Here is a 25997-nt window from a genome sequence, read left to right on the forward strand (position 1 = left end):
CACCAGCACCAGCCTCGACCGCCTGTCCCTGTCCCTCTGTCTGTCCGTCTCTCTCTCTCTCTCTCTCTCTCTCTCTCTCTCTCTCTCTCTCCATTATTGTGTCCCACTCTACAGACGATGGGGTCGGCTGATGATTAGGTCGGAAGCAAGTCAGATCTTCCTCCATAGCCTGGTAATATTTATGTAGGCAAGAGAGAGAGAGAGAGAGAGAGAGAGAGAGAGGGAAAGAGAGAGAGAGAGAGAGAGAGAGAGAGAGAGAGAGAGAAAAGAGGGAGAGAGAGGGAAAGAGAGAGAGAGAGAGAGAGAGAGGGAAAGAGAGAGAGGGACTGGAGGAGGGGATAAGGAAACTAAACCCTTTAAGTCAATGCATATTGTGGTGACACTGGCACAGGAGCCCTCACGGTGGAGTCAGCCAGGGCTGTGCGTTCCCAAAATATGACCAGGGGTGCCTGGATGTGTCGGCAGTATGACGACGGCTTAAAAATCTGGTTGGCAGCACCCCGGGAGAACGAGAAACCGTTCATCGATTCAGAGAGGGCTCAGAAATGGCGACTGTCTTTGGCATCTCTCTTGTTTTTCACGGTCCTGCTCTCTGATCACTTGTGGTTCTGCGCCGAGGCCAAACTGACCCGGACCCGGGACAAGGAGCATCAGCAGCATCATCAGCAGCAGCAGCGACAGCAGCAGCAGCAGCAGCAGCGACAGCGGCAGCAGCAGCAGCAGCAGCAGCAGCAGCAACAGCAGCAGCAGCAGCAGCGCCAGCGGCAGCAGGAGCCCTCCTGGCCCGCGCTCCTGGCGAGCATGGGGGCGTCCTCGCCCGCCGCCCAGGCACACAGACTCCTCTCCGCCCCGTCGTCGCCCACCCTGCCTCCCTCCCCGGGAGACGACGGCGGCGGCGGCGGCAAGGGCCCCCGAGGCAAAAATGACCGGAGCAAGGCTCCTTTTCTAGGAAACTCTGCCAAACCCCTGTGGCGCCTGGAGACGTGCTACCCCCAGGGCTCGTCCTCGGGCCAGTGCTTCACGGTGGACAACGCGGACGCCGTGTGCGCCAGGAACTGGAGTCGGGGGGCGGCGGCCGCGGGGCAGGGGCAGGCGGCGAGGGGCCGGCGTCCAACTCCGCTCTGGAACTTGTCGGATTTTTACCTTTCGTTTTGTAATTCCTACACACTTTGGGAGTTGTTCTCGGGGTTGTCCAGCCCCAACACTTTGAACTGTAGTCTGGATGTGGTGCTCAAGGAGGGCGAAGAGATGACTACCTGCCGGCAGTGCGTGGAGGCTTACCAAGACTACGACCATCACGCTCAGGAGAAATACGAAGAGTTCGAAAGTGTGCTCCATAAGTACTTGCAGTCGGAGGAGTACTCGGTGAAATCGTGTCCCGAGGACTGCAAGGTAGGAAGGCGGATGCGCGCCCTCTTCCTGCGCTTTTCTATCTCGTTGCTCGGCTGAGATGTCTTTTGGAGTTTTAAAATACGTGCACACACACGCACACACGCGCGCACACACGCACACACACACGCGCACACACGCACGCACGCGCACACACACTCACGCGCGCGCGCACACACACGCACACGCGCGCGCACACACAAGCACACACGCGCGCACACACGCACACACACACGCGCACACACGCGCGCGCGCGCACACACACGCACACGCGCGCGCACACACAAGTACACACACGCACGCACGCACACGCGCCCACACACGCACACGCGCGCGCGCACACACACGCGCACACACACACGCGCGCGCACACGCACACACACGCACGCGCTCACACACACACGCGTATATATATTTGGCTCTGGTTTTGTTAGTGCAATAGTTGTTTGGGGGGTTAGGAGAGATTGACTTGCTGCTTGGGTAGGCAATCCCGGTGGATTGCTGTTGGACTGATGGCTTCTTCCGGGAATCCTTGGAAAATCAGGGCAATCCCCTGTCTTCTGAAATGATGAATCTGGTGTTTTAACTACTTCTTACAGCTATGCAATTGGCTCAAACTCTGCTAGAAATCTTTTAAAAATGGAATTTGATTTAGGTTTGTCAGGAAGATAGCAATGGGACTGCATTGTGGTGACCACAGGTCAAGTCAGAAGAGCCAGAGATAGGTGCGCATGGTTTGGTATGTGGACCCGCACACACGAACTCTAGATAGTTATATCGTTAAGTTGATTGGCCAGAGGGACAAGAGAAAGCGTTTGTAGTTGTTTATGCAGAAAACAAAAATACCTGTTTTTACAGGGGTAGTTCTGGTTGTTTGGAAAGTCTGGGGGCCTACCTGAGCATATTTACTCTCCTTAAATTTCCTGCTTTCTCTTGGACATTTATATAATTATTGATCTGAGACTCAATATAAGTGGGACGCTGTAATTAGGTATCTAGTGATATATTAGCAATGTTAGATTATTTATCAGACACCTTATATAATTAGCTTGGATTTTCAATATGCTCTTCAGAAGTACTGAATGGCAAATCCTTCATGTTATGAATTAAAATGTACTGAAATCTTTAATAATGTATTATATTCAAGCCCTCCCTGCTGAATATAATAAACAATATAATCCTTCCTGATTGTCAAAGGAGAAGTCTATGCAAGTTTCCTTTGAATTATTCAATACAACTATGGGCACATGTCCGAGTATGAGTGGTGCTGTCCGTGGTGCTGAAACGGGATTTGCTCAAGACGTCTGTTGAAGATGAAGATACTGCAGTGACCTTTAATAAGGAAGAAATGATGGCAGAATCTCTATAAACCTCAATGTTCTGTTCCAACGCTAATTTATTAAACAACAAAATAAGATAGCATTGCTTTTCAAAACAAATACTACACCACGTTCTCTCTCTTCCTTTCCCTTCCCTACTCCCCTGACCCACACACAGAACAACTGTCCCTCTTTGACTCACTTGCGTTGTACTGGGAAAGTACAGTCAAGTGTGGTATAGATCAAAGGATTTTGTGATGCTTTGATAAAAGAGCTGGACTAAGGGATTCCTATTTTAAATGAACATAGTTCAAGGGTCGTATTTTACTTTGGATTGATTAGTTGTGCTTATGGCAATAAAGCTAATCTCAAATTGACCTCGCTTTATCATCAGTCTTTGAGACCAGAAGCATAGATCTTTGAAAATAATAATTCTGAATTTATGACATTAGTTTAGAGTTCTATTTCACTAGGTAAGTGGATCTTAAACTTTCCTACTTATTATTCTTTTTTTAAAAAAATCATACCACTATAACTCATGCCTGAGAATTAATCTTAAAGGTAAAAATTAATAATGAATGACTAATGTATTTATTGCATAGTTATTTCTTTTGACCAAAATTTTGCGATGGAACTGTAAAGATAGGAAAACTGATGTCTGCTAATTTTACTACTATTAAAAAGGTTGTAGACATTTCAGTATATTTATGTTCAAGAGTGGTATCTTGTAATAATTTAAATTTGACTGCTTCCCTAAGTGTAAGCTCTCATGGAAATTTTTAGTAATTCTAATTTGCATAGCTCAGTGTTTAAAAGATAGTCTGTGTTGTCAATTGATTACAGCATATTTAAAAAAAAAAACATGTCAAATATATCTTTGTTCAAATGTCCACATAAATATATCAAATATTTTCTTTCCCCTTGACCTGAATTAATTCTTAACTTTACATTTACATTATCACAGTTATAAGGTATAGTGTAAGTTAAACTCATCTTATGTTATGGCCTACTTCTGGATTATATATTTGTATAAAGTAGGAAGTGCTAACTGTCTATACAAAAGGACATTACAAAAATCTTAACTCATTTTGAAAAGTTCCTCACATTGAAAATAAGCATAAACATTTGAGTTTCTCATCACCATGGCTCAGAATTTACTACCTGTGATATCTTTTAGATATTTCTTGGTTGTAGGATTTTTTGTTGTCGTCTGTTAATTTGAAACATTTATTTACAATAGCTGTTTTCAAAAATTACAGTTTCAAATTCAAAGGGCTGGTGTTCTTGTTTTAAGACTCACAAATCAATTGGTTTCATGTAGAAATGTATACAACTATAGTCTTTAGTTTAATATATAATTTCTTTATGATTTTGAAAAATCCACAAACATAACCAGATATAAACTGTATCACATGGCTTAAAACGTTACTTGTTGTCTTTGATGTATGTGTCTGGGTTTCTTTCTGAACACTTTTACTTATTTCAAAAATACTTATGAAATGGCTGTCATCAGGAGCCTTGTTCAAGACACCAGTTCTATGCAGAATTTTCCATTTTTTAAGGCATCTTCAAAGTCATAGGCTACATTAAAAGTAAATGCATTATATTTCAGTAATTGGTAATATAATCACAAAAATCCAATTTTGATAGTTCATGAACATGTTTTCTAAAATTGTAAACAGGAGAATACATAAAATCATGATAGCAATACAAATTATTTCGGTTCATATTTTAGGAGAAATATATTAAATTTATTATATGCATATATAATTAAATAATGCAGTGATTAACTTCTTAGAATTAGGATGCATTACTACTTTCTAGATTTATATTCTCCCCTCATTAAATAATTGCTACATTTAATATATGTATAAAATAAAATGGATTAAATTAACTTTGATTTAAGCTTTTAAAATTAAAAAAATTTGACCAATTATTTTAAATAAAACCTTTAAAATAGAACTAGTAAAATCATAGTGTCTTGAATTCACAGTAATTGGAGATCAAATACAGCTTGGATTTACTTTGGTAAACCTTTGTCTTGCAACGTATCACAGAAATCATTTGCACCCAACAATATTTTTTAATATTCTAAGAAACAACTGGCTTAATTTTTTAAAAAAGTAAATGCATACATTTATCTGGGCTGTAATTTATAGAGAATTAAAGAATAAGAACTGTCACATATATCATTTGTACTATAGCATTTAAGCTGCTATATTACATAAATTGAGTAGCAAAAATTATGGCACTTATTTTCCTCTATAGTTTGCAGTATTATTCAAAACAATGTTTTTAATATGTAAAAGAACCTGACAAATCTGTCAAAATCTTCAAGTTTGCTGGCAATATTAAAAAATGAAATATTTTAAGCTACAAAATTACAAATTTATATTATAAACATGCTTGATTTTTACTTAAATAAAGATTTTCTCTTATATATGTCATTCTTCATCTCCTGAGGGTTATTGTGAAAACATATTATAAAATTGAGGTATTTAGGGAATATAGATTTTTATATTACAGATAAACTTTTGTCATGACTGATAGCTTTGTTTACTTATCGTATGTCTTCAGACAGCTGGTTAGTGAAAGCGAATTTGAGATTCTAATGAATCATTGCACTTTACAAATCTATACTTTAGTTCTCTCAGAATACATTCTAATCTTTATACTCAAGAAAATATACATTGTCATATTTTTTATTTTTACAATTTTACAAATTACATTGCTTAATTTTATTTAACAGACACTGACCAAAAGCAAACCTTGCAAATGCTAGGCAATAGCTTGCAAAATCGTGATACCTGAGACTTACTGTCCTATTTTCAAGCCACACTCACAACCAGTTTGAGAACACAGAGTTTGATCGACATAATGTACAATTTGGAAAAAAAGGCATATCTTAAATTCTTGTTTATTTTAGTATAACACACCATAGATTCATAGAGCCATTGTTTTTAAAAAAGAAAATCAAATCTCTCACAATTCTTTTCACTTACATTTTGAACCTAAAATATTGTTTGGCTGTGGATTAAGTTTTCATATGTATTGTATCACTGTCCAGAAGTTTGGAATACACATCCATAAATAGATCCCTTTTACATTCTACCACTTTATTATTTTGAAATTACTTTTATAGTTGAATTGCTTCTCTACAAAATCAAACAGCCCAATCATGCAGGTGATTACTTTAAACATGAGTGAGGCTATTCAAAAAGTCAAAAATACTATCATAATCATTTTTCATGACTCAGATTTTCATATTTTTGCTTCATGTACAACTCCTGATTTATTATCTGTTTTATTTTTATAGGGAAACACCCAAAATTTTATCTTAATATTAAATGACTGTTGTTATACAGGCCAAAAAATAAATATTTTTACTTTGGACTTGTAACTGGGTCAAATTACTAGCTATATAGGGCATAACCACAAAGTTTTAATAATTGCTATCATGTATTGATTTTTTAATCACTTTTATTAGATGATGTTAGTGTCTGCACATGCAAGGTGAATTAAAATATGAAGGAAAGGAAACAAAGCAATGCCCTCAGTCTCATCCTTCCCCACATATAAATCATAACACATTAAGATAATTTTTTTCTTGCTAGTTTTCATATACAAGGACAAATATACAAGTGTTTTAACTATTATATATAACTACAATATATAACTATTTTAAACACAGGACTATATTGGTTTGAATTATCCTAGCTATTGCTTTCATTTGATTTCTCAATTTCTTTCTTTAAATCTTCATCTTCTATGTCAATCTCACAATGACTAAGCACCAAATATATTGTTGTTTCATTGATTTACATTGCAAGGATATTTCTTCAGTATAAGTGAACATTATATAGTCTACATTAGCGGTCATTAGGGTCACAGTGGAATATTCTGGGGATCTTTGAAAGCACTGAGGCTTGGGCACCCCCAGCTGCAAGAGATTCTGATTTTATTGGTCTGGCTTTTGTCATGGGTTTGGGCTCTTTCAAAGTTTCTAACGTGCAGCCAAGATTAAGAACCACTGTTCTGGTTGACAGTGACAGTGTGAAAAGACTTTTTAGCTCCTATGTCTCAGTAGTACATAACAATCTCATTTGCTCAGCTGATGAGAGCAGAACTTCAACAGATGTTTTCAAAAGGGGCAAAGACAATAGGACATAGCCCAAGGGCAGTGGCTAGGCTGAAGAAGTGAATAAGAAGTGAACTAACTGGGTGCCAGTGTTAGTGGATGTGCCAGAAGAGAACGTGGAGAGAAGGAGATGGGTATGTTGAAGACCAGGATTTTGAATGTGTGAGGATGGGTTTGTTGACTGTGGATTTAATCTTTTAGCTAGGACTGAGTAATTATGATAGTGTTCACATAATGGTCTGAGTACATGAGCACAGAAATTGACTGTCTTTATGAGACTAATCATCTATTTGATTAGAGGTGCCCCAGTCTTCTTATTTGTGTCTCCAACTTTATCTTACTCAAATGTCTAAAATTTATATATATTTTTGAAAGTATATGGTTGGTTTTAAGAGAAAACCTCTTGGGGTTTCATAGTATTTAATATGGTTTGTCTATTTTTCTTCATTTATTCATTTTATTAAACCTAGGAAATTACTCATTCTTTTTTATCTTTTTTTTTTTTTCACTGCGGTAATAAACCACGTTCCCTTTTTTACTTCTGTATTACTAAAATGACTAGTTGATTTTGTAGTTTTTTGAAGACACAAACTGCTAAGTAGTCACAGATAACTACCATGCTTAGTTCAGGAATTAGTTTTGTTTTAAAGGGGTCTTATGACTGTTCTATTTTGAAGTGATTGTAATATTATTCTTCTTTTATTTTTTAACATTTTGGATTACAAGATATTATGAAAAAGTAAATCAAATTTTATCTAATAAGAAATTAAGTATCATTACAATATAAATGGTGGAAATTCTTTAATGAAATGTTCTAATTTACTCTGATTCTTTAATACTGGAAACAAGCGGTGGTTGTATGTGTCTTTTTTTGGTTAATAGTCCATGATTTATATAATGTATTATACTAAAAGGCAAAAACACATTTAACTATTGGGTATTTAAGGTTTTAGAAAATAATAGTTGTTTTTTCTCCCGTGGTGGTCCGTTTCTACATTCAGTCACTTATAAGCAAACTGTTATAGAAACTTTAACAGATAGTTAAAAAATCCTGCAAAACATAGACGTTTAATATCTGTTTAAGTGCTGCTATTGATCTTAGCAGTGGTATATCCACACATAAGTGTGATGGGTGAATTCAATAATCACTTCTATGCAAATACGCAGGGATCTTGTAAGTCAGCTGCTTCCTCCTGTACAAGAAGGAAAATGGGCTCTGTCAAAATTGCGAAACTGATGGCTTTTAGCCTCTTCGCCCCTCGGTTTCCTCTTCTCCTTGTCAGTGTGCCTGATTGCTGTCACCTACCTGTGTCCTCTCCTGCCATTTGGAAGGTGTGTTTCCAGGGCCTGTGTCTCATGGGAAACCCAGACTTCAAGATGCTTTCTTCTCTGCACCTCGACTCCTATCAAAAATGATCAGTCTCTTTCTGTCTTAATGATCACTGACTCTGTTTTTTTGAAAAGAAAATTGAGCTAAGATGTAAATGGATGATGATGACAAAGTATTAACTCTCACAGAAAATAATTTGAATCACGCAGAAAATGTAAGTGCTAGAACAAGCTTCAACAGCAGCTAACAAGCTATAGATCTTATTAGAAGTCAGACACTATTCTAATTCATTTAATCCTTATGTCAACTTTATGAAGTAAGTGTTATTACAAAGTTTACATATGAATATAAGCGAGGACATAAAGTTAACTATCCCAAGGTCAAACATTAAGGTAATGTTAAGAATCAGTTTCACTTTATCACTTTAAGTACTTTTTCCTTTTAATTATGGCACTTACAAACATCCCAAAGAACTGAGAGATTAGTTTAATAAGCTCACATATATCTGTCACATAGATTTGACAATTGTTAAAAATCTTGCTATATTTGCTTCTTCTATTTAGTTTGAATTTATCATTAAAAACATTTTACAGATGATATAGTAAGGGAAAAAGACAGAAATTTGAGAGTTGGCAGCTGGGATGGGTGGCCGGGTTTATCAGTCAAACTCTTAGGGGATATAACTATGAATGAATGGTATGAAGATTAGAAGAGCAATTAGGTTTCTGATTTCACAATTAGAGATGAGCAGAGAGAGGATGTGTGTAAAGTTTTGGTGGGAGGAAAGTAAACTTTGGAGATTTGTGATAATTCTTCACACTGAATTCATAAATTCTGAATGTATTGGTCTGCTTGGGCTGCCATGACAAAATACCACAGACTGGTTGGTTTAAACTACAGACACTTGTTTTCTACAGTTCTGGAGGCTGGAATTCCATGATTAAGGTGCTGGCAAGTTTGTTTCTGGTGAGACTCTTCTTCCTGGCTTGCAGACAGCCTCCTTCCCACTGTATTCTCACATGACTTTCCTCTGTGCTCAGGCACTGAGAGAACTCTGGTGTCTCTTCCTCTTAAAGGACATCAATCTTCCAGTATTAGGGATTCACCCTTATGACGTCACTTAACCTTTATTAGTTTTTTATAGGCTCTATCTCCAAATACAATCCCATTGGGAGTTAGGGCTATAACACAGAAATTTAGGGGGACACACTCAGTTCATAATACTGAGTAAGGTATGTGTTAAGGGTTGTGGGAAATACCTCTGGGGATATGTTACTTTGCAATTGTAAAGGATCACCTTTCTCATAACAAAGTCTTTGAATTTCATGATCTGTATGATAAAATATCAGAGAGGAATTTTAATCAAGGTATTCACTTGGGATGGTTTGTTTTTCTCAAAATTTAGCTCTGGTAACAATGTGGAAATAGACTGGGACAGGGTGAAGTGATGGCAGAGAGATCATTTCAGAAGCTGCTGCCTTCCTCAGGAGTAACAGGACCGTCTTTTAAGTCAGCACTCTCCAATAGAACTTCCTGTGATGATGAAAATGTTTCACACCCTGCCCTGTCCAATATGGTAGCCTCTGGCCATGTGTAGCTACTGAGCACTTGAAATGTGGCAAAGGTAAATGAGGAACCAAGTTTTTAATTTTATTTCAATTTAATTAGCCCCAAATTAAATAGCCCATGTGCCTAGTATCTCCTATATTGGACAAAAAATTCTAAGTGACTACAGTGGCTATAGAATTAGAGAAGAAAGGCCATATTTGGAAGAATTTTCAGAGTTCAAATTTACAGTATTTAGTGACCAATCTTATGTGGGGGGAAGAGGTGAATCAAACTTTATAAAATGTGAAATTGGGTATATGTTGCTACCATTTAATGAGATAGGATATAAAGGGGAAGAGGAAGGTGGGGTTGAGACTGATGAGAGAAACAAGGAGTTCGTTTCTGGAGATACTATTGGGAGAGTCCAGTGAACAGCATCCCAGGTGAATGGGGTGCCTCAATGTGAAGTTCACTCTTCACGTGTGCATTTGATTTGGAGCTATAGGCAGAGAATAGATGACTTGACGATAACAGATCATGTGCAGAGAATACCAAAGACAAATCCTTAGGAAGATCAATATTCAAGGGTTTGGCAGAAAGGGACCAGGGAAGGAGACTGAAAAGAAATAAGGAATGAGAGTTAGAATAAGAACATGAGAGAGAGAGAGAGAGAGAGAGAGAGAGAGAGAGAGGAGAGAGAGAGAGGGGTGAGAGAGAGAGAGAGAGAGAGAGAGAGAGAGAGAAGAGAAGGCAGGTGGAAACGGAGAGAGGGAGAAGAGAATCATGAGACTGTGATAATCTGAAAGGCCTAGGGAAGGATTTTAAGAAAGACACAGAATGAGTCAGGACTGTCCCACATTGCAGAAAGGACATGTAGGTGAAGCATAGAAATAGGTCGCTAAATATGGCAATTGAGTCTTGGAGACCTCACAAGAGTACCTAGTCTAGCACTGGATGATGTCCAATAAATGGCAGCAATTTATTAAAACCCACAGGAAACTTTGGTAAAATAAATATAGTCCTCACTTGAGGTCCCATATAAATGCTCTCCTACACAATGTACATTTACAGGAGTTTTATAAGCAGATTTTGCATTTTGCATAGTAAAATCCTCTGATTTATTGCATCTGCATTCATTCTGCTTCTCCAGAAGGGTGATTCTAAATTATTGGACCACTCTAGAGTAAAGTGAAAAACAAAAGTGCAAGTGGAGTAAAAGTGCTTTACTCCTAAAGCTTGAAATTTTTTCACTGTTATTTCAGGTTAAAAATGAACATGTACTGAATTTTAGACTGAGTGCATCCTATCAGGGAACTTAACCAAAGGCACCTGAACACTTTTGTTCTCAACTCTTCTGGAAAAATAAGTGGAAAAACCAATGTAATGATCTTCCATCTTCTGTGGGCAGAAATAGTCTAGGGAAAAGTTTTACATTACATACGTATTTGTCAGGCACTGGAAAGTCATGTGGCTCTAAGTTCCATCTTCAAAGGTGGGACCTGTGCCCTGCACTCTAGCTTCCTGGATTTGTATCAGTTTTTGCCATCTCTGATGCTCTCTGCTCCACCCCACATTTACCCACTCTGCCATTATTAGAATTTTTATTGTTTGGGGAGGGAGAGGAAGTGGGTTAGCAGACGGCCTTGGCATTGTCCTAGAGCTCCAGACATGCGAACATGGTGAGTGCAGAGGCAGAGAGGACTGAGTGGGGTAGGAGAGGAGACTGTACAGTGTGCTCCATTGATGGAAACATGGTTACTCTGAGAAAGAGAAGACAACAGGAATACACAGCAAGTTCTGTAATTTGATGAAAATCGTCACGTGGAAGGGGATTCTTTATGTACAAAGCTTCAGGTTGAGAATGAGGTGTGTGTGTAGGTATTTTAGTCAGGAAGATCTCTGGTCTTCGTAAGAAAGAACACTCTATTCAAGGAGCTGTTACTCTCTTACAAGAGAAAGGGTTTTCTGAGGAGATCGGGAGCATATTACTACAGAAGACGTGCAAATGGGAAGGGAGCTGTCTGCCATGACCCTAATGGCATCTTTCCCCCTAGAGGGAATCAATCTTTCTTGTGGGTTGCAGGCTGGACTGGACGATTTTAAACATCTATCCAATGTTCTTTGGCATAAAATGAGGCATCCAGAAGGGATAACTTTGTACAGTGAGATGCACTAGATGCTGATCTCAAAGATAAAATTCCATTACACAGGAAATGTAACCATTTTCTCAGCCTAACACCTTGCCATAGTAATAGTAATTTGCTTTTAAAAAGGGAAGTCTTGACAACTCAACTTTAGATTATTTCTCGGGTTTCTACTCATGTTGTTATTTGTCTGAAAATTGAAAAAAATAATGAGTCGATTATATGTGCTTATCCTAGTGATAGATAGGAACTGAGACTATCTGTATGTAATTTTTGTTATTTTTGATATCAAGAATAAATAAGCTTTCATCTCTTCTGATTACAAACTCTTCAGTCACTGTTATAAACTCTCCAACTACCCCCTCGAGCAAAGCAGGACTCAACGATCTGGTGGAGCTGAGAAAAAAAAAGTTTAATATGACCCTTCTTTGTTGGTTTCACATCACATCTTCTCACATACTAATTCAGGCCCACATCGGTACTTTGGGGATATTATTAACAGGACTGAAGTCTCTGTATAGAAATCCCCTCTTCCATAGAATTTCACCCATTTGTCTCATTCGTACAATAAAGAAGCCCTATCCTGATCACTTTAGCATCCCTATCTTGTTCATTCCCCACAACAATCGAACATCATGTGGAGAAGTTAAGAATGTGCTGAAGTTCTCACAGGTAACCATGGCACTGCCAGAATTTAAACCCAGTAATGCATGACCCTTAATCTCATGGGTTTAACTCAACTATTATGTTACACTGTCCGCTGTGTCTCAAATCTTTGCCCACATCTAGTTTTTTGCATCTTTGTTTTGTTTTTGTTTTAGAGGAGAGGAGGGGAGTGGATAACAGCAGGATTGGATAAAATATAGAATTATTTGGCACATAAAAGATAATGTAACTTTCTTCATCCCCCAAATGTTGTCATTGCAGCACTTTGGTATAAGGAATGAGCATGGGACTAGAAGTTAGAAAGGCCTAGAATAAGTGGCTCTTCCACCTATCCTGTGATGTGGGGGACATGTCAATCCAGTTTGAGGAGTCACAAAGAGAAGGAACAAGTGCATAATAAAATGTCACCAGCGACCTGTGTTCCTCTCAGTTAAGCTGCTCTGAGAGCTGACTGCTTCACACTGAAATTACATTCTGTTCTCTCTACCACGCAGATACTGAGCTGGTAGGAAACAATGATGGGTTATTATCCTTGTAATCTCAGTAAACGGTTTCTAATCAAATTTGTCCTTCTTTTAGTCTAGATCAACTGCCTGACAGAGATCTTGAGCTTGGTATCCATGTAGACATTTCTTTAAAGGCACTGGTGATAATTTCAACCTCAAGAGTCACAATGGCTCTAGATAAGCTATGAGAGTATGAGAGTCTAGAGAGAAACAAATGTTTTTAAAAAGGTAAATCTGAATCTTAAACCATTTAAAAACAGAATTTCTCCTGCCCATAGAGAACACTAGGCTAATTGCTATGGGCCATTAGGCAGGAAATTGTTGGGCACATGTGTTGTCTGAGGCTGTGGTTTCATGGCAGGGTCCAAGTGAAATAGTGAAAAAAAAAAAAAAGACGACACGCAACGCAAATGATCTTCTGCTCGTCAGACTGTACATTTGATCTGCTTTGTGGAGGTTTGGCAAATTACGACAGATTTCAGATATATTCTATTTGTCCCAGAAAGTTTCTAAACATATATAAAATGTAAAAGTCACTTATGAAAAAATGAATGCTTTCATATCATTTCAGTTTTGGTTTTTTAAACTGAATGTTCATTTTTGTTCAATTCAATGTGCCTGAAATTTCCAGTGAAGAGGAGGGAATTCGAGTCTGAGTAAACAAAATCCTTGTCTGCATAGTTGGGCTTCATTGATGAGTATCTGGAATATTTGATTTTTTAATTGTCACCCTTATTAACTGCTTGGCCATGAATTCAATGTCTCTATTCAATTGATTGGCTCATTAAGATGATTAAAATAATTGATCCAATCTCCAGGTATTTGGATATTTTGTTGTCCTTATGATATAATGGGTGAAATGGCCCAATAGTCTGTATACTATTTCACCTACAATGAATCTAAGGGACTATATATCCATTTTTTTGACAAAAGCAAACATTAAAAAAGAGTACCCAACTTCTTTTTGCCTATTTTATTTGTCTTTGACAAGGTCAATTTAATTTCTCATTTTCAAACAGCTTCAAAATCTTTGTGAAGTTAAGAAGGTCCATTTATACTTATGTCTCAAATAATTGCACATTTAAAATGATTAAAATATTATACTAAAAACTTAAAGTTTTTCATTGTAAAGTTTAAATGTTTTCTTAATGCTGTGGGGATTAATTTTTGATACTCCTCAATTGTTTCCTAAAGGTAGAAAATTTTTAAAAAGATCCTAATAGCAGGAGTAATTTTGGTGTGATCAGCTTTTTCTAACTCCCTTTTTGACTGTGTCCTCACAGGAAAAGAAAAATAAGACCAATAAATAACTACAATTGAGACAAATACAAATATGCAAATATTTGGAACACTGGTCAATCAACTTTTTTTGGCTAATAGTCTGTTAGAAATATGGTGAATCATTGGTTAGGAAATGATGCACAGTTCAATATTAAACTTTAATTAGATGGGTGTTTAATTTTTTCACAATATCCACTTTAAACAGATAAAGGCAAAAGCTGAGCAGTGCAAATTTGCATTTCTTTTACAACTAATAATATTGATGATATTAAAGCGATATAGCTAAAGACATTATCCAACACTCAACAATTTCCTTTTTTTTTCCGTATTGAGACTAGAGTAGATAAATTTTAGAAAAGTTTATTCATGATGGATATGGTTTAGGGAAAAAATCATATCTTCATCCAAATATACTAATTTATCTTAATGGCCTGACATTTGAAATATATGAGACAGACGAGATAGCTGAGTTGATGCTGCAAATAGACCAGGAAAAACACAAAATGATATTTGAGAGTTCTCATTTCCTATGCTTGACTGATTATAACAATTTTCTCTTCCCAGTGTAATGCTTTTTCCATTCTGGGCTGTTCTGTATGGCCCTGAGCCTATTCTTATTCTACAGTGTGTGTGTGTGTGTGTGTGTGTGTGTGTGTGTGTGTGTGTGTGTGTGTGTGTGTGTGTGTGTGTGTGTGTGTTTCAGTACCATGACAATACATGATGCATTTAATGTGGCAAATTATTAAATACAATTTCCTAAGGGGCTGTTCAACCACGTTCTTCTGGTTTCTCCAAGTGATAATGCAGGGTCATCTTATAGGGCTGCCTGTGATTGTTGTGGACTGAGCAGGTGGATTGGTGGGACCAAGAACTGTCAGCACTGAAGAGAACACATGTACTTTCTCAGAATTATCACTGTGGTTGTTTGCAAAGGATCTGATAATTGTCATCCAGATGCATTAAAAGATGCTGCATAAAGAATATTTTAATATCTTAATTTGTGATCATTTCCTTTGGGAATTCATTTTGTTATATAGCTATGGTATACTACATGGAAAAAAGAAACATAGTAGAGAGACAAATGAATATTGCTTTTTATAAATAGATCTTTAGTGGAAACTGTTCTTGGATAATTTGAGCACTGTTATTATACGGCAATAGTAATTTAGGCTCTGAGATAAAAGATATCCCACAGTGCACCTAGTTAAAAAAGGAATAAATAATTAGGCATTTCATCATGTGTGACTCATACATGGACATGAAAAAAATGTAAGACACATATATAAACAGGATGATTATTAAACCTAGGAAAGGAAGAAATATGAGAGAAAACCTTGGAGAAAATTTGCTTTCTTTTTCTAAATAAATGCATGTTAATGAGTACAAGATTAAAAGACATGTAAATCTCTTAATCAAAAAGCTGTTGTGCTCATAATCTGTTACTGAAGAAAAATCTTGGTAACAGATTTTTCCTTTTCAAATGGCCCTACTTCTAACCTATCAGTGAAAATTAGATTTTACTCAGATCCTTGAAATCAGGACAGTGCCACAATTCCAACCCGAAGTTCTTCTTTCTAACTTGCTTCTGAAAGTTGTTTCCCTTTTAAAATGTAGTAGGCTCTAAGTCAGATAATTACAAAATACCAATTTTATAAAATGTGGTGTTTGATATCTTCATAGCTGAACAACAGAGATTTTTATATGAGAAATAAAAGTACAATATTTTATTTTTACATGCTTCTTTTTGGCTAATTATGGGTTTGAAAAGTAAAAAAATAACAGTGTAATTACGCCATAGCTTGCAGAGGGGATGTGTGTTTTCTTAACCTGGCCTTAAAGAAAAAAACACCTGTTCATCTATGCAACTTTCCAGAGAAGCAATTTTTAAAGTTGATGCTATTTGTTTTCCAAATTTGGAATTTGTTAGAAAAAAAATGCTACTGTTCTGCTTGTTAGTTTATGAATTTGAAAAAAAAGCAAAACAAAACTGGAAGGATACTATAAAGTTACCATGTTGAGAGGAGATTGGAAGAGAAAAGATTTCACTTAACGGAAAAAAGCAAGAGACTATTTGACAACATAATAGAAACTTTTTGAATAATCCAACCTTTCAGATAAAACTATAGATATGTATTTTTTCTCTACTATTACAAGATGCTATTCAGATAACTTACCGAGGATGTCCAGAACAGCAAAATTGTTACATCATCTGAGAAATCACTTATGCAGGTCAAATAGTTTCAAAAATTCAGATCACTACCAGCAAATGTTTTAAAAATATGACTTTCCAAATATGGTCTGTATTATTTCACATTATGGAATAAGTTAGAGTATTACCAATAAAAGAAGGTAGAAGTTAAACCCCCAATGGTCATTAACTGTCTTTTCGTGGAAAGTCTGTTACTCACATAGGAACAAATATAAATAAGTACTGTGACTGCTTTGGCTACCTCATTCAAAGACAGTTTGATATCAGTCAACAATCCAAGTATAGGGAAAATAATTGATATAAGTTAATAGTCTGTCTTTGTAAATATAAGTACTTTAAATTTTACTTTTAAATTTTAACTTGACTTACAGATAAGCAGCAAAGTTATGCCCAAAGCTAGAGGACAGTTTTCTTCTCTGATAAAATAATAATAGTTCACGATGGGCACATAGTGATGATGCCAGGACAATTTATTTAAATCTGTGAAGTAGGACTGATAATTATCCCTATTTTGCAGATGAGGAAACTAATGCCTAGGCCTCTTAACTAAGGCTTTCTACAACTATTTTGTATTTGTTTTCTATCAGATTTATATGGTATTTCAAAAACTGGATTGCTATAGGCATTCAAAAGTTACAGATTATTGAAAAGAAAGAAAAGAAATCACTAAAAATATTATCTTGAAGACAGTTTTTAGCAACATGTGCAGATATTTTACATGATAAACCTATAAAATATATCTCGTGCATATATACCAGTCCATTTGTTTCTCCTATTCGACATAGAGAATACTCTTAAAATAGGAGTATGTCTTAATCATTTCTGTCTAATCATTTGAAAAGAAGAAAAGAAAGAAAAAAGACAACGAACTTGTGGTGGTTGTAAAGCATAGCGGCAGATTCTTTGACGCCCCTCCCATTGAGAGGGCTCCAGCATGAACTCTCTTTGCATCTGGACATGAATGTGATGGCTTCAACCAAAATACTAGGGTAGAAGAGGCTCTGTGTCTTCCAAGTGAGGTGGTAAATGGCCATGCAGTTTTCATGCTGTTTGCTGGGACATGTATTCTTGAGGCTTTAAGCTGTCATGTTGTTTAATTGTCGTGTCATGATGTTTAAATAAAACTCAAGACCACTGTACTGTGAGGAAGCCCAAGCCACATAGAGGCCATGGGTAGACTTTCTCCCAGAGAGTCTCAGTTGAGGCCAGCTTTTGAATCCAGGCCAGGCACCAGGCATGTGAATGAAGCTTCCAGATGAATTGAGTCCAGCACCCAGACATTTAAATCCCCCTGAGCCATTCAAATCTTCCCCAAACCTCTCACATTTCAAAGGAGAGAAAATCTGCCCCCAGTATGCAGTACCTCAATTCCTGATCTGCAAAATCCTAGAATGTAATGAAATGGTTGTTGCTTTAAACTGCATTTATGGGCAGTTATTCAGCAATAGATAACTGGGATGTTGTTCAGTAATAGCGTGTTGAATGATGCTCCATTACGTGAGAGGTTCCTTTGAACCAAATTAATGAAAACTGAAATAAAAGAAACCTACGTGCACTCATATATTGGACTGGATTTTTTCCTTTCCTGGTTAGTAATGCTGGTAAGCAGATTCTTGGAGCTGTTTGTTATGACATTTTCTCTTGCCAGTTTATTTAAATCATTTAGCAGCAAATATTCTTGTATAAACTTTTGTGCACAATTTATCATTTGCAGAGTTATGAGATATATGATGTTTATAAGACATAATGCTTATGAACAGGTTGTGTACAGTATACCTGAAAAAATACATTTTGAAACTGAATATGTGTCATAAAGAGATATGGCACAATGCTCTGGGAATTTAGGATAGACAACCTTTTTGTGTCTTTCACTGGATTATACCAATATGTTTCATTATGGTGCAAGTAAAATGGAAATTAACTGTCTGAACAATTAATGCATCAAAACATATCTGCTGACATTTGTAAGGGAAAAATAATTTTAAGGTTGCAATATTTGGAAAGTTTTGCTGAAATCATCATATTCTGTTATTGTTTATGTTATTTAATTAAGAAACCACAGTGAACTAATCCTTTGAAATTGAATCACTTACTCTGCATTTATAACATTAAATATTCTCTCATAGCCACAGTGTTTTTACAGTTCTTTAGGAGAAAGTAGTTACATTTTTCGTGTGCATGTTAAGATTATCACCTCTCAAACTATACTTTTGAATATCGAAAAGAGTATAACTAAAGAAAAGTTGGTTATGGTATAATAAGGAACAAGAGCCATTAGTGGATAGTATGTAAAGAGGCATCAAGTCATATGAAGGAAAGCATCCATCCATTTTCTGAGTGATTATAGACTTTGTATTCAATAGAGTGGTCACCATTTTCCATGGGTAATTCCAAAAATGGAATCACATTATAGTTGGTTCCTTCTTAAAGTTTAGGTAAAAGTGAAAAGGCTTCATGGTATTCTTCTTGCTTTATGAAAAAAGTAGAGATTTCCATTGTGCTAGTTCTCTATTGCTGTGTAACAAATTAGCACAAACTTAGAGACTTAACACAATGCATGTTTATTATCTCATACGTGTGTGAGTCAGAAGTCTAAATATGGCTTAGCTGGGTGCTCAACACGTGACCGTCGTGGTTTCAGCCAGGGCTGGGGTCTCGTCTGAGATTGCAGTTGGAAAAGGTCAGATATGATGTTCACATGGTTGTTGGCAGAATTCAGTTCCTTGCTGACTGTTGAGCTGAGGGTCCCAGGTACTTGTAGGCTGTTGGCTGGATGCTGTCCTTGCTTCTTTGCCAGGTGGCCCTCTTTGGAGTAGCTCACAATCTGGCAGCTTGCTCTTTAAAACCAGCAAGGGGGAAAGTTTCTCAGCAAGACAGATGTTACAGTCTTATGTAATCTAATCACAAAGCGACATCCCTCACCTTCCCTGTATTCTGTTTGTTAGTAGCAACTCATGGGTCATGACCACATTCAAGGGAAGGGATTAAACAAGGAAGTTATCACCAAGACAAGGAATCACAAGGCTATCTATCATAAAGAATGTTTGCAGGTCTTTAATTTTGAAGGTCCTTCAATTACATTATTATTTAGATAATTAGAGACACTTTCACATATTTATAAATCATCTCAGGCAAGAAAGATGTTTATTTTTGTATTATGTTTTCAACAAATCAAAAAATATTTGGTAAATGTTTAACTACAAGTATAAGAGACCATCAGCATTATCAAGTACAAATGAATTTTATTGCAGGAAAATAGATAAATAAAATTTTATTAGGTATTATTCTGCATAGGGAAAATAGAATTTTAACTAATGAAATTGAAAATGGTCTTTTTCAAATTTTATTATTTATTCCAAATTGTTTGTGGGCAAAATAAATTCTAAGTTTGGCTTGAAATATTTTTTTAATTTAAGAAATTTGCTATAATTATGGAGTAATAAATGTTCCATAATTGCTTTAAAAGAATACAGTCAGTTTCCTAAGAATGTATTTTACGGTAAATGAATGAATCTTTAGAACCTGTAGTTTCTAAGTGGTGACTTATAATTCTCATAATAAGATTGACTTATTTAGACCATACATTAATCACATATGCCCACTTAGTCATCCATCTCAACCTCACTTCTGGAATGCTTCCCATAAAACTAAATTCAGATTAAAAGTTTCAGCAATGGGATTTGAAATACACATGAAGGTGCTTTAGAGCAACTGCTTTTATGAATACAGGTCTGCAAACTCCCTCTCTTCAACCGTTCTGACACTACTAGCAGAATTATTCAGTTCTGGAATGCCAGGTATTCTTCAAGGAGCTGCATCTTTTGTCTTCAGTTCTTGATACTCATTAAAGCACAAATTCTACATGCTTATCTCTGTTATACATTTACTTTGAAGTAAAATGATTCCCCAAACTCTTGCTTACTGTATGATCTTATTAAGGAAAGAGGAAAAAATATCCCTGGGGAGGAATGGGAGTATTGAACCACAAGGATGTATCAATCAGGATGCATCAGGCCATGGTGAATTAATAAACGTCCCTCAAATCTCAGTGACTTACAAAATCAACTCCTACTAACGGTTTCTTTCTTGCTAACATTCTATGCCTTTTGTGGGTTGGCAGTAACTCTGTTATACATTTTTATTCCAGGCTTCAGTCTGACAGAACAATCTCTATCTAGAACATTGTCGGTTTCATGGCAGAAGAAAAAGAGACAGGGCCACACTTTGGCTCTGAAAAATCTAGTTCAAAAGTGACACAACATCTGCTGCTACATTTCACTGTCTGAAGCAAGTCACATCACCACGCCTGTGTTCAACAGAGCAGGGAAGGGGACGGCATATTTGACAAGCAGATACTATCTACCAGAAAGATAAACATAAAATGCAGAGAATCTGGGCTCAAGGAAGATGTATTTTATATTACATTTGCTTATGATTCATACTATTTTTTTATGTATATATGAATTTAATACAACTCCAATGTTGTTTTCCATGTTTAAGGCTGAGCTTTCTTGGGGAAGTGTTCTAAAGAATACTTTATTAGTGGTATTCTTTTGGGTAGTGTTATAATGGAGATAAAATTGACATAGCGGATAGATGAGACTTTGCCACCTGTAAATTTAAAATGTCAGTAGTTCAAAAGCAAATTATAACTCTTCTGGGAGTGCAAGAGATAAAATGGAGATATGTGTATAGTAACATTTTGGAATCTTCTCCTAAAAAAGGACAGGAGTTGATTTGAAAGATTATTCTCAATTGTATTATCCCTCTTTATATTACTATGATTTTATGAGTTAAAATTATCCAAATAGGTGGAGAGTAATAAAATGCTTTATACTTAAATGGAAAACACAGGGATAATGTTTTAAATTCTGGATTTGTACTCAATGTATTCAATGAGGAACTTGTATAATTTTTTTTTTTATGATGAAGGTGTCAGTTACATTGGTATGTTGGACAAAAAATAAGGCTAAGTTTTACTAGTGTCCTGCCTACCTCAGCTTTCACCAACTCTTCGTCATCAAGTAGCTCTATTCCTCAGCACAAACTGGACGTTCTGGCTATTTAAACAAGTTGAAATATATCACTGCAAACACATCATTACTATTTGAAAAATGATTCCAAGCCTGTGCCACCTAATAGCATTATCTTGATATTTAAAGGAGAGAATAGAATTAGCAATATTTCATCTGAATTTGGGTCATACCAAAGCAATAAAAGGAATAAGTTCAAATAGAATTAAAAAAACAACAACAACCTGGATTTTTCCTTTTGCCATAAATGGAATCATTATGCGTGATTATTGACTTAGAATTAACATGCTATGTAAAATTATCTCCAGGACTCTAAGTATTATTTATTCTTGCACTATATTCAGTACTTAAGTGTTCACTAAATATTTGTTGAATGGATATTTTTCATTTGGAAAATATAGTTTTATTTACAAAAGTATTTTTAAAAACCTGTTTGGTAGCCAATTCTGCTGTGACTCTCAGAAACACCTATCCTTAGGCTGTGCTCTTGAGGAAATCAGCCATAATTCAGCTGCAGTTGCTTTTCTGCGTGGTTTTCAGATGAAGTCATGTGGGATCACAATGTCAAAATCTTGTTTGAATTAGAGAAAAAGAATTTAACAAATCCATCTCGTCATTTGAAAGTATATTCGTTTCATTGTCAAACTGTCGGTAGTTGTTGGATTTCTTCAAATCAAAGCATGATTCATATAATTACTGTATTAAGATGAGCTTTATTAGAGGACTGAAGATATTTTAATGGTTTGTGATGAATGAAAAGATTAACTGTGAAGAGCTAGTCTGTCGTGAGAACTGCCGAATATTGAATTCAGTTATAGTTATTGTTTTTTTGTTTTGTTTTGTTTTGTTTTGGTTTTTTTTTTACAGATTTTTTATTTGAAACATTGCTGGTTCTTTTAATGTTTTGTTTTCCAGATTTTTTTTTTTTTTTTTTTTTTTTTTACAGCAGTCTGGTATGGGGATCCAAACCTGTGACCTTGGTGTTACACAGCTGAGCTTTAACCAACTGAGCTAACCAGTCAGCCTGTTTTCCAGATTTAAGAAAACTTTCTTCTTTTAAGCTATCTATAGCATACAGCAATTGGTAAAGGACACTTCTGTAAACAAAAATTTAAACATTTGCTTTTCCTCTCTACCTGATCCCTCCAAATTAAGGAAAATATTCATGAGTACTCTTATTTTTATAGCAATATCATTATTTGCATAAGTTTGGTTATTGTTGAATACATTTTTAATAATATTGAATTCAAAGGTAAGACATTTTGTTCCTTAAAACTTCATTGAAGTGTATTTTAAGAATGACCTACATACTCATGAACTTTCAAATTTTTATTAGCATCCTGAAAAAATATAAAAAAAACCTTGGTATAATGAGTTAGCTTATTATTTAAATCCGTGCTTATTTTTAGCAATTTTCTTCAGGTCATTCCATAATGTTCTCTTGTATAGTTACTGATCTTTTTTAGATTTTCTTGAAATCTATATTTTATTTTTGGCTATTTAAAACTTGCTACTCAGAGAACTGTCCTCATTTCTAGTCATAAACATTAGAAAAGGGAATATTAAGTTATTCTCCTCAACTATCTGTAGAACCCTTCAAAAAAGATTTCTTTAGAAATTGTATAAGATTGAGTATTAATGCCCATTATTTACTCATTCACATCAGATTTAATTATGGAGAAGGTAAAGATCAAACATGTTTTGGTGCTTCAGTACTTAAGTGGGAAATAATGAAATACTTTTACAATACTTTGTCTCTCTAGAAGCAATAGCATTTGATGTTAGGGGCAATGTCCATTTTACAAAATAAGATTTTTGATCATTTGTTAACAACTAGTTTCTCTCCAAACATCTTTAAAGTGCTGTCATTTTTATTTTGCATTTTAAATTTTTTTGGCTTGATTCCACTCACGGACTATGTTTCTGTTCTTTTCTTAACTGATTTCTGGTCAGTCCAGCCTTCATCCCAGGGAGGGTAGCAAAGAGGTCTTCCACGTGTACATTAGAAGTTGCAGGATGTATGTGATAGAAAGCAAAGCTGAAACAAGACATCAGAGTGATGAAACTCATTCACCAGTGGACTTCATTTACCTTTACAGGTGACCTCTTGAGTATCATGTTAGAAAGTCAAGCCTGATTCTGTAGGTCTAGGATGAGTCTGAGCTTCTGCATTTCCCGAGTTTCCGGATCATGACCATAATAAGGGTACAAATAAGAGGACTTGACCATTGGTAAAGTGAGATTGGAGGAGCTCCTTTCATGGAATAGTGTCTCCTTCGTAGAGCCGCCACTCACATGGATGCCTCTCTAAGTGGTGCGTGAACTATGTCATCAGACTGTCTAACATCAAACTTCAGCCCTGCCATTTATAAGCTGTGTGACTTCTAGCCATTTACTTAACTTTTCTGACTCTAATTTTCTTTATCTGTAATAAGTGGATCATAATGGCACCTACCTCCGGGGGTTTTTATAAAGATTAAATAAATTCAGATGAATAAAACACTTAGAATAGTGTCTGAAACATTATAAGTAACATAGGTGAATTTGTTAGATAAATAAAATATGCTTTGCATGTAAAACATAGCAGCCAGCCATCACTTTTCATTATTAGTCACTAGACATTGTTAATTAGATGTTAGATGTATTTCTACTACCTAGGCAAGTATCAGTAGCTGGGTACTATGCACATGGCCTATGCAGCCTGAGAATTTTCTTGGTTTGGGGAACACCTGGATGATGAATTTTTTTTGAAGAGAACACACAAAAGCTGATTGGGGGAGGGGGAATGTCTTAGTGTTACCTAAATGAAAAACCATAAACAAATATCACATTGACAGATGTCTTCTTCCCAAAGATTTGCAGAGATTGGATTAAATCACTCTCAAGTTTTTCCAAAGAGTTTGCTGGGGAAAGGCTAATTACATAGGAAGTTACGAGATGTTGAAAGATGAAGGATTTTGTGCTCAAGAACATCTGAGAATTACTAGCTTAAAAAAGAAAGTTAATTATATTTCTTTATGGCAGGTCTATTCAAAGTCTTTTGTGTATCATGTGCTTTGTGAATCTCCAAACTCAATTAGCAAAGGAATTCTTTTAAGAGGCATTGTGAGGAACATAGGTCCAGTACAATTTGAGACAGTAAAATAAATCAAACAACTCTAAAGAGAATTTACCACGAATGCTGTTATTTTTTGCTCAGTGTACAAAATTCTACATATAAGTTTTATATGTAATTTTCTTTTAATCTACATATTTGATTTTGAAAGCAATTATAATTTTGCATCATGATAATCACCACCTCTTAAGGAATTTTTAAAGGGCAGTATACCAAATTTCTGTATTAGACACTATTTCTTTGTGATCTTGCCCAAATAATTTGGTCTCTAGGGTTCAATATTTTCATACAAGTAAATGATGACACAGGTATTTTTATTTTTTTATTTCAATTCTGACATTCATGAGTATATGAACTTTGGACCACATTTACGTCAATGATATGATGGTTATTTTAAAGAAAAATAGTTATCTATTGTTTATCTTACTTTATTATACAAGTAGACGTCAAATTGTCTAAAATGAGATCAACATTTAAGAAAATTTATCAATTTATGTATATGAAAAGAATAGTATATTTCATGAAGTAAAAAACAGAAGTTTTTACAAAAAAATGCATAAATAAATGTCTTTTCATTCTTAATGTATAACTTTATTAATATTTTATTTACACATTGTCTACTTCTAAAATGAGAGTAAATTATGTAGAGATGCATATTACCACATATGTTTGTGAAATGCATTCTTTTGCAAGATTATTTGGGATTTCCGTGATACCTCATATGTGAAGGAAATATTACAAAAAGTAAAACAGGCACATAATCTTATTCTTTTCCAGAACTTATTCAGACAATATGCTTTCCCCATGGCTGTGTGAAAACAGCCCTTGTGAAATGTGGTATTTAAAAACAAAGCAAAACAAAGTTAAACAAAAAAGTAAAAACATTTTTTTTTTCTAATCTAAGCCTTTTTTTTTTTCTTTTTTAAAGAGAGATTCCAGCTTCTCTTAAGCACTTTTCTTTTGCATGAGCAGTTGAAGCCCAGAAAAGCCCAGAGTAATTTTCACTGAGAAGAACAAAGAATTAGTAAAAGGGAGAACATCTATGACCTGCAATATTTATTAGATTATTTCAGAGTCAGGGATTTTCCCTTCTTTCCCATCCGGCATTTTTATATTTTTTCTACTTAAATGAAAATGCCCCTGAACAGCACTTCCTGTGGTCACCAACTATGCTAGGTGACCATCTTTGTCTCTGATGCACTCTGCCCCTTAGGATGGTGCCAGGAGGCAGACATGGCGAGGGCTGCCTCTCTATGGCAAACTCCTTAGGCAGTTGCTTGGCCAATGATAGACAGAGGCTGGGACAGTCCTTAATTGCC

The 25997-nt window shown here is 35.9% G+C and overlaps 1 protein-coding gene across 1 annotated transcript in view; it reads left to right on the forward strand.

Annotated features, from left to right (window-relative positions):
* Window positions 1–435: 435 nt before the first annotated feature.
* Window positions 436–25997, forward strand: part of NALF1 (NALCN channel auxiliary factor 1) — a 634316-nt gene continuing 608754 nt past the window's right edge. Inside the window, exon 1 of the mRNA XM_063101688.1 lies at window positions 436–1392. Coding sequence (XP_062957758.1) covers window positions 436–1392 — 957 coding nt within the window. The remainder of the gene's footprint in view (window positions 1393–25997) is intronic.

The sequence above is a fragment of the Cynocephalus volans genome, chromosome 7 (assembly GCF_027409185.1).
Source record: "Cynocephalus volans isolate mCynVol1 chromosome 7, mCynVol1.pri, whole genome shotgun sequence".
In the NCBI taxonomy this organism is placed as follows: Eukaryota; Metazoa; Chordata; class Mammalia; order Dermoptera; family Cynocephalidae; genus Cynocephalus; species Cynocephalus volans.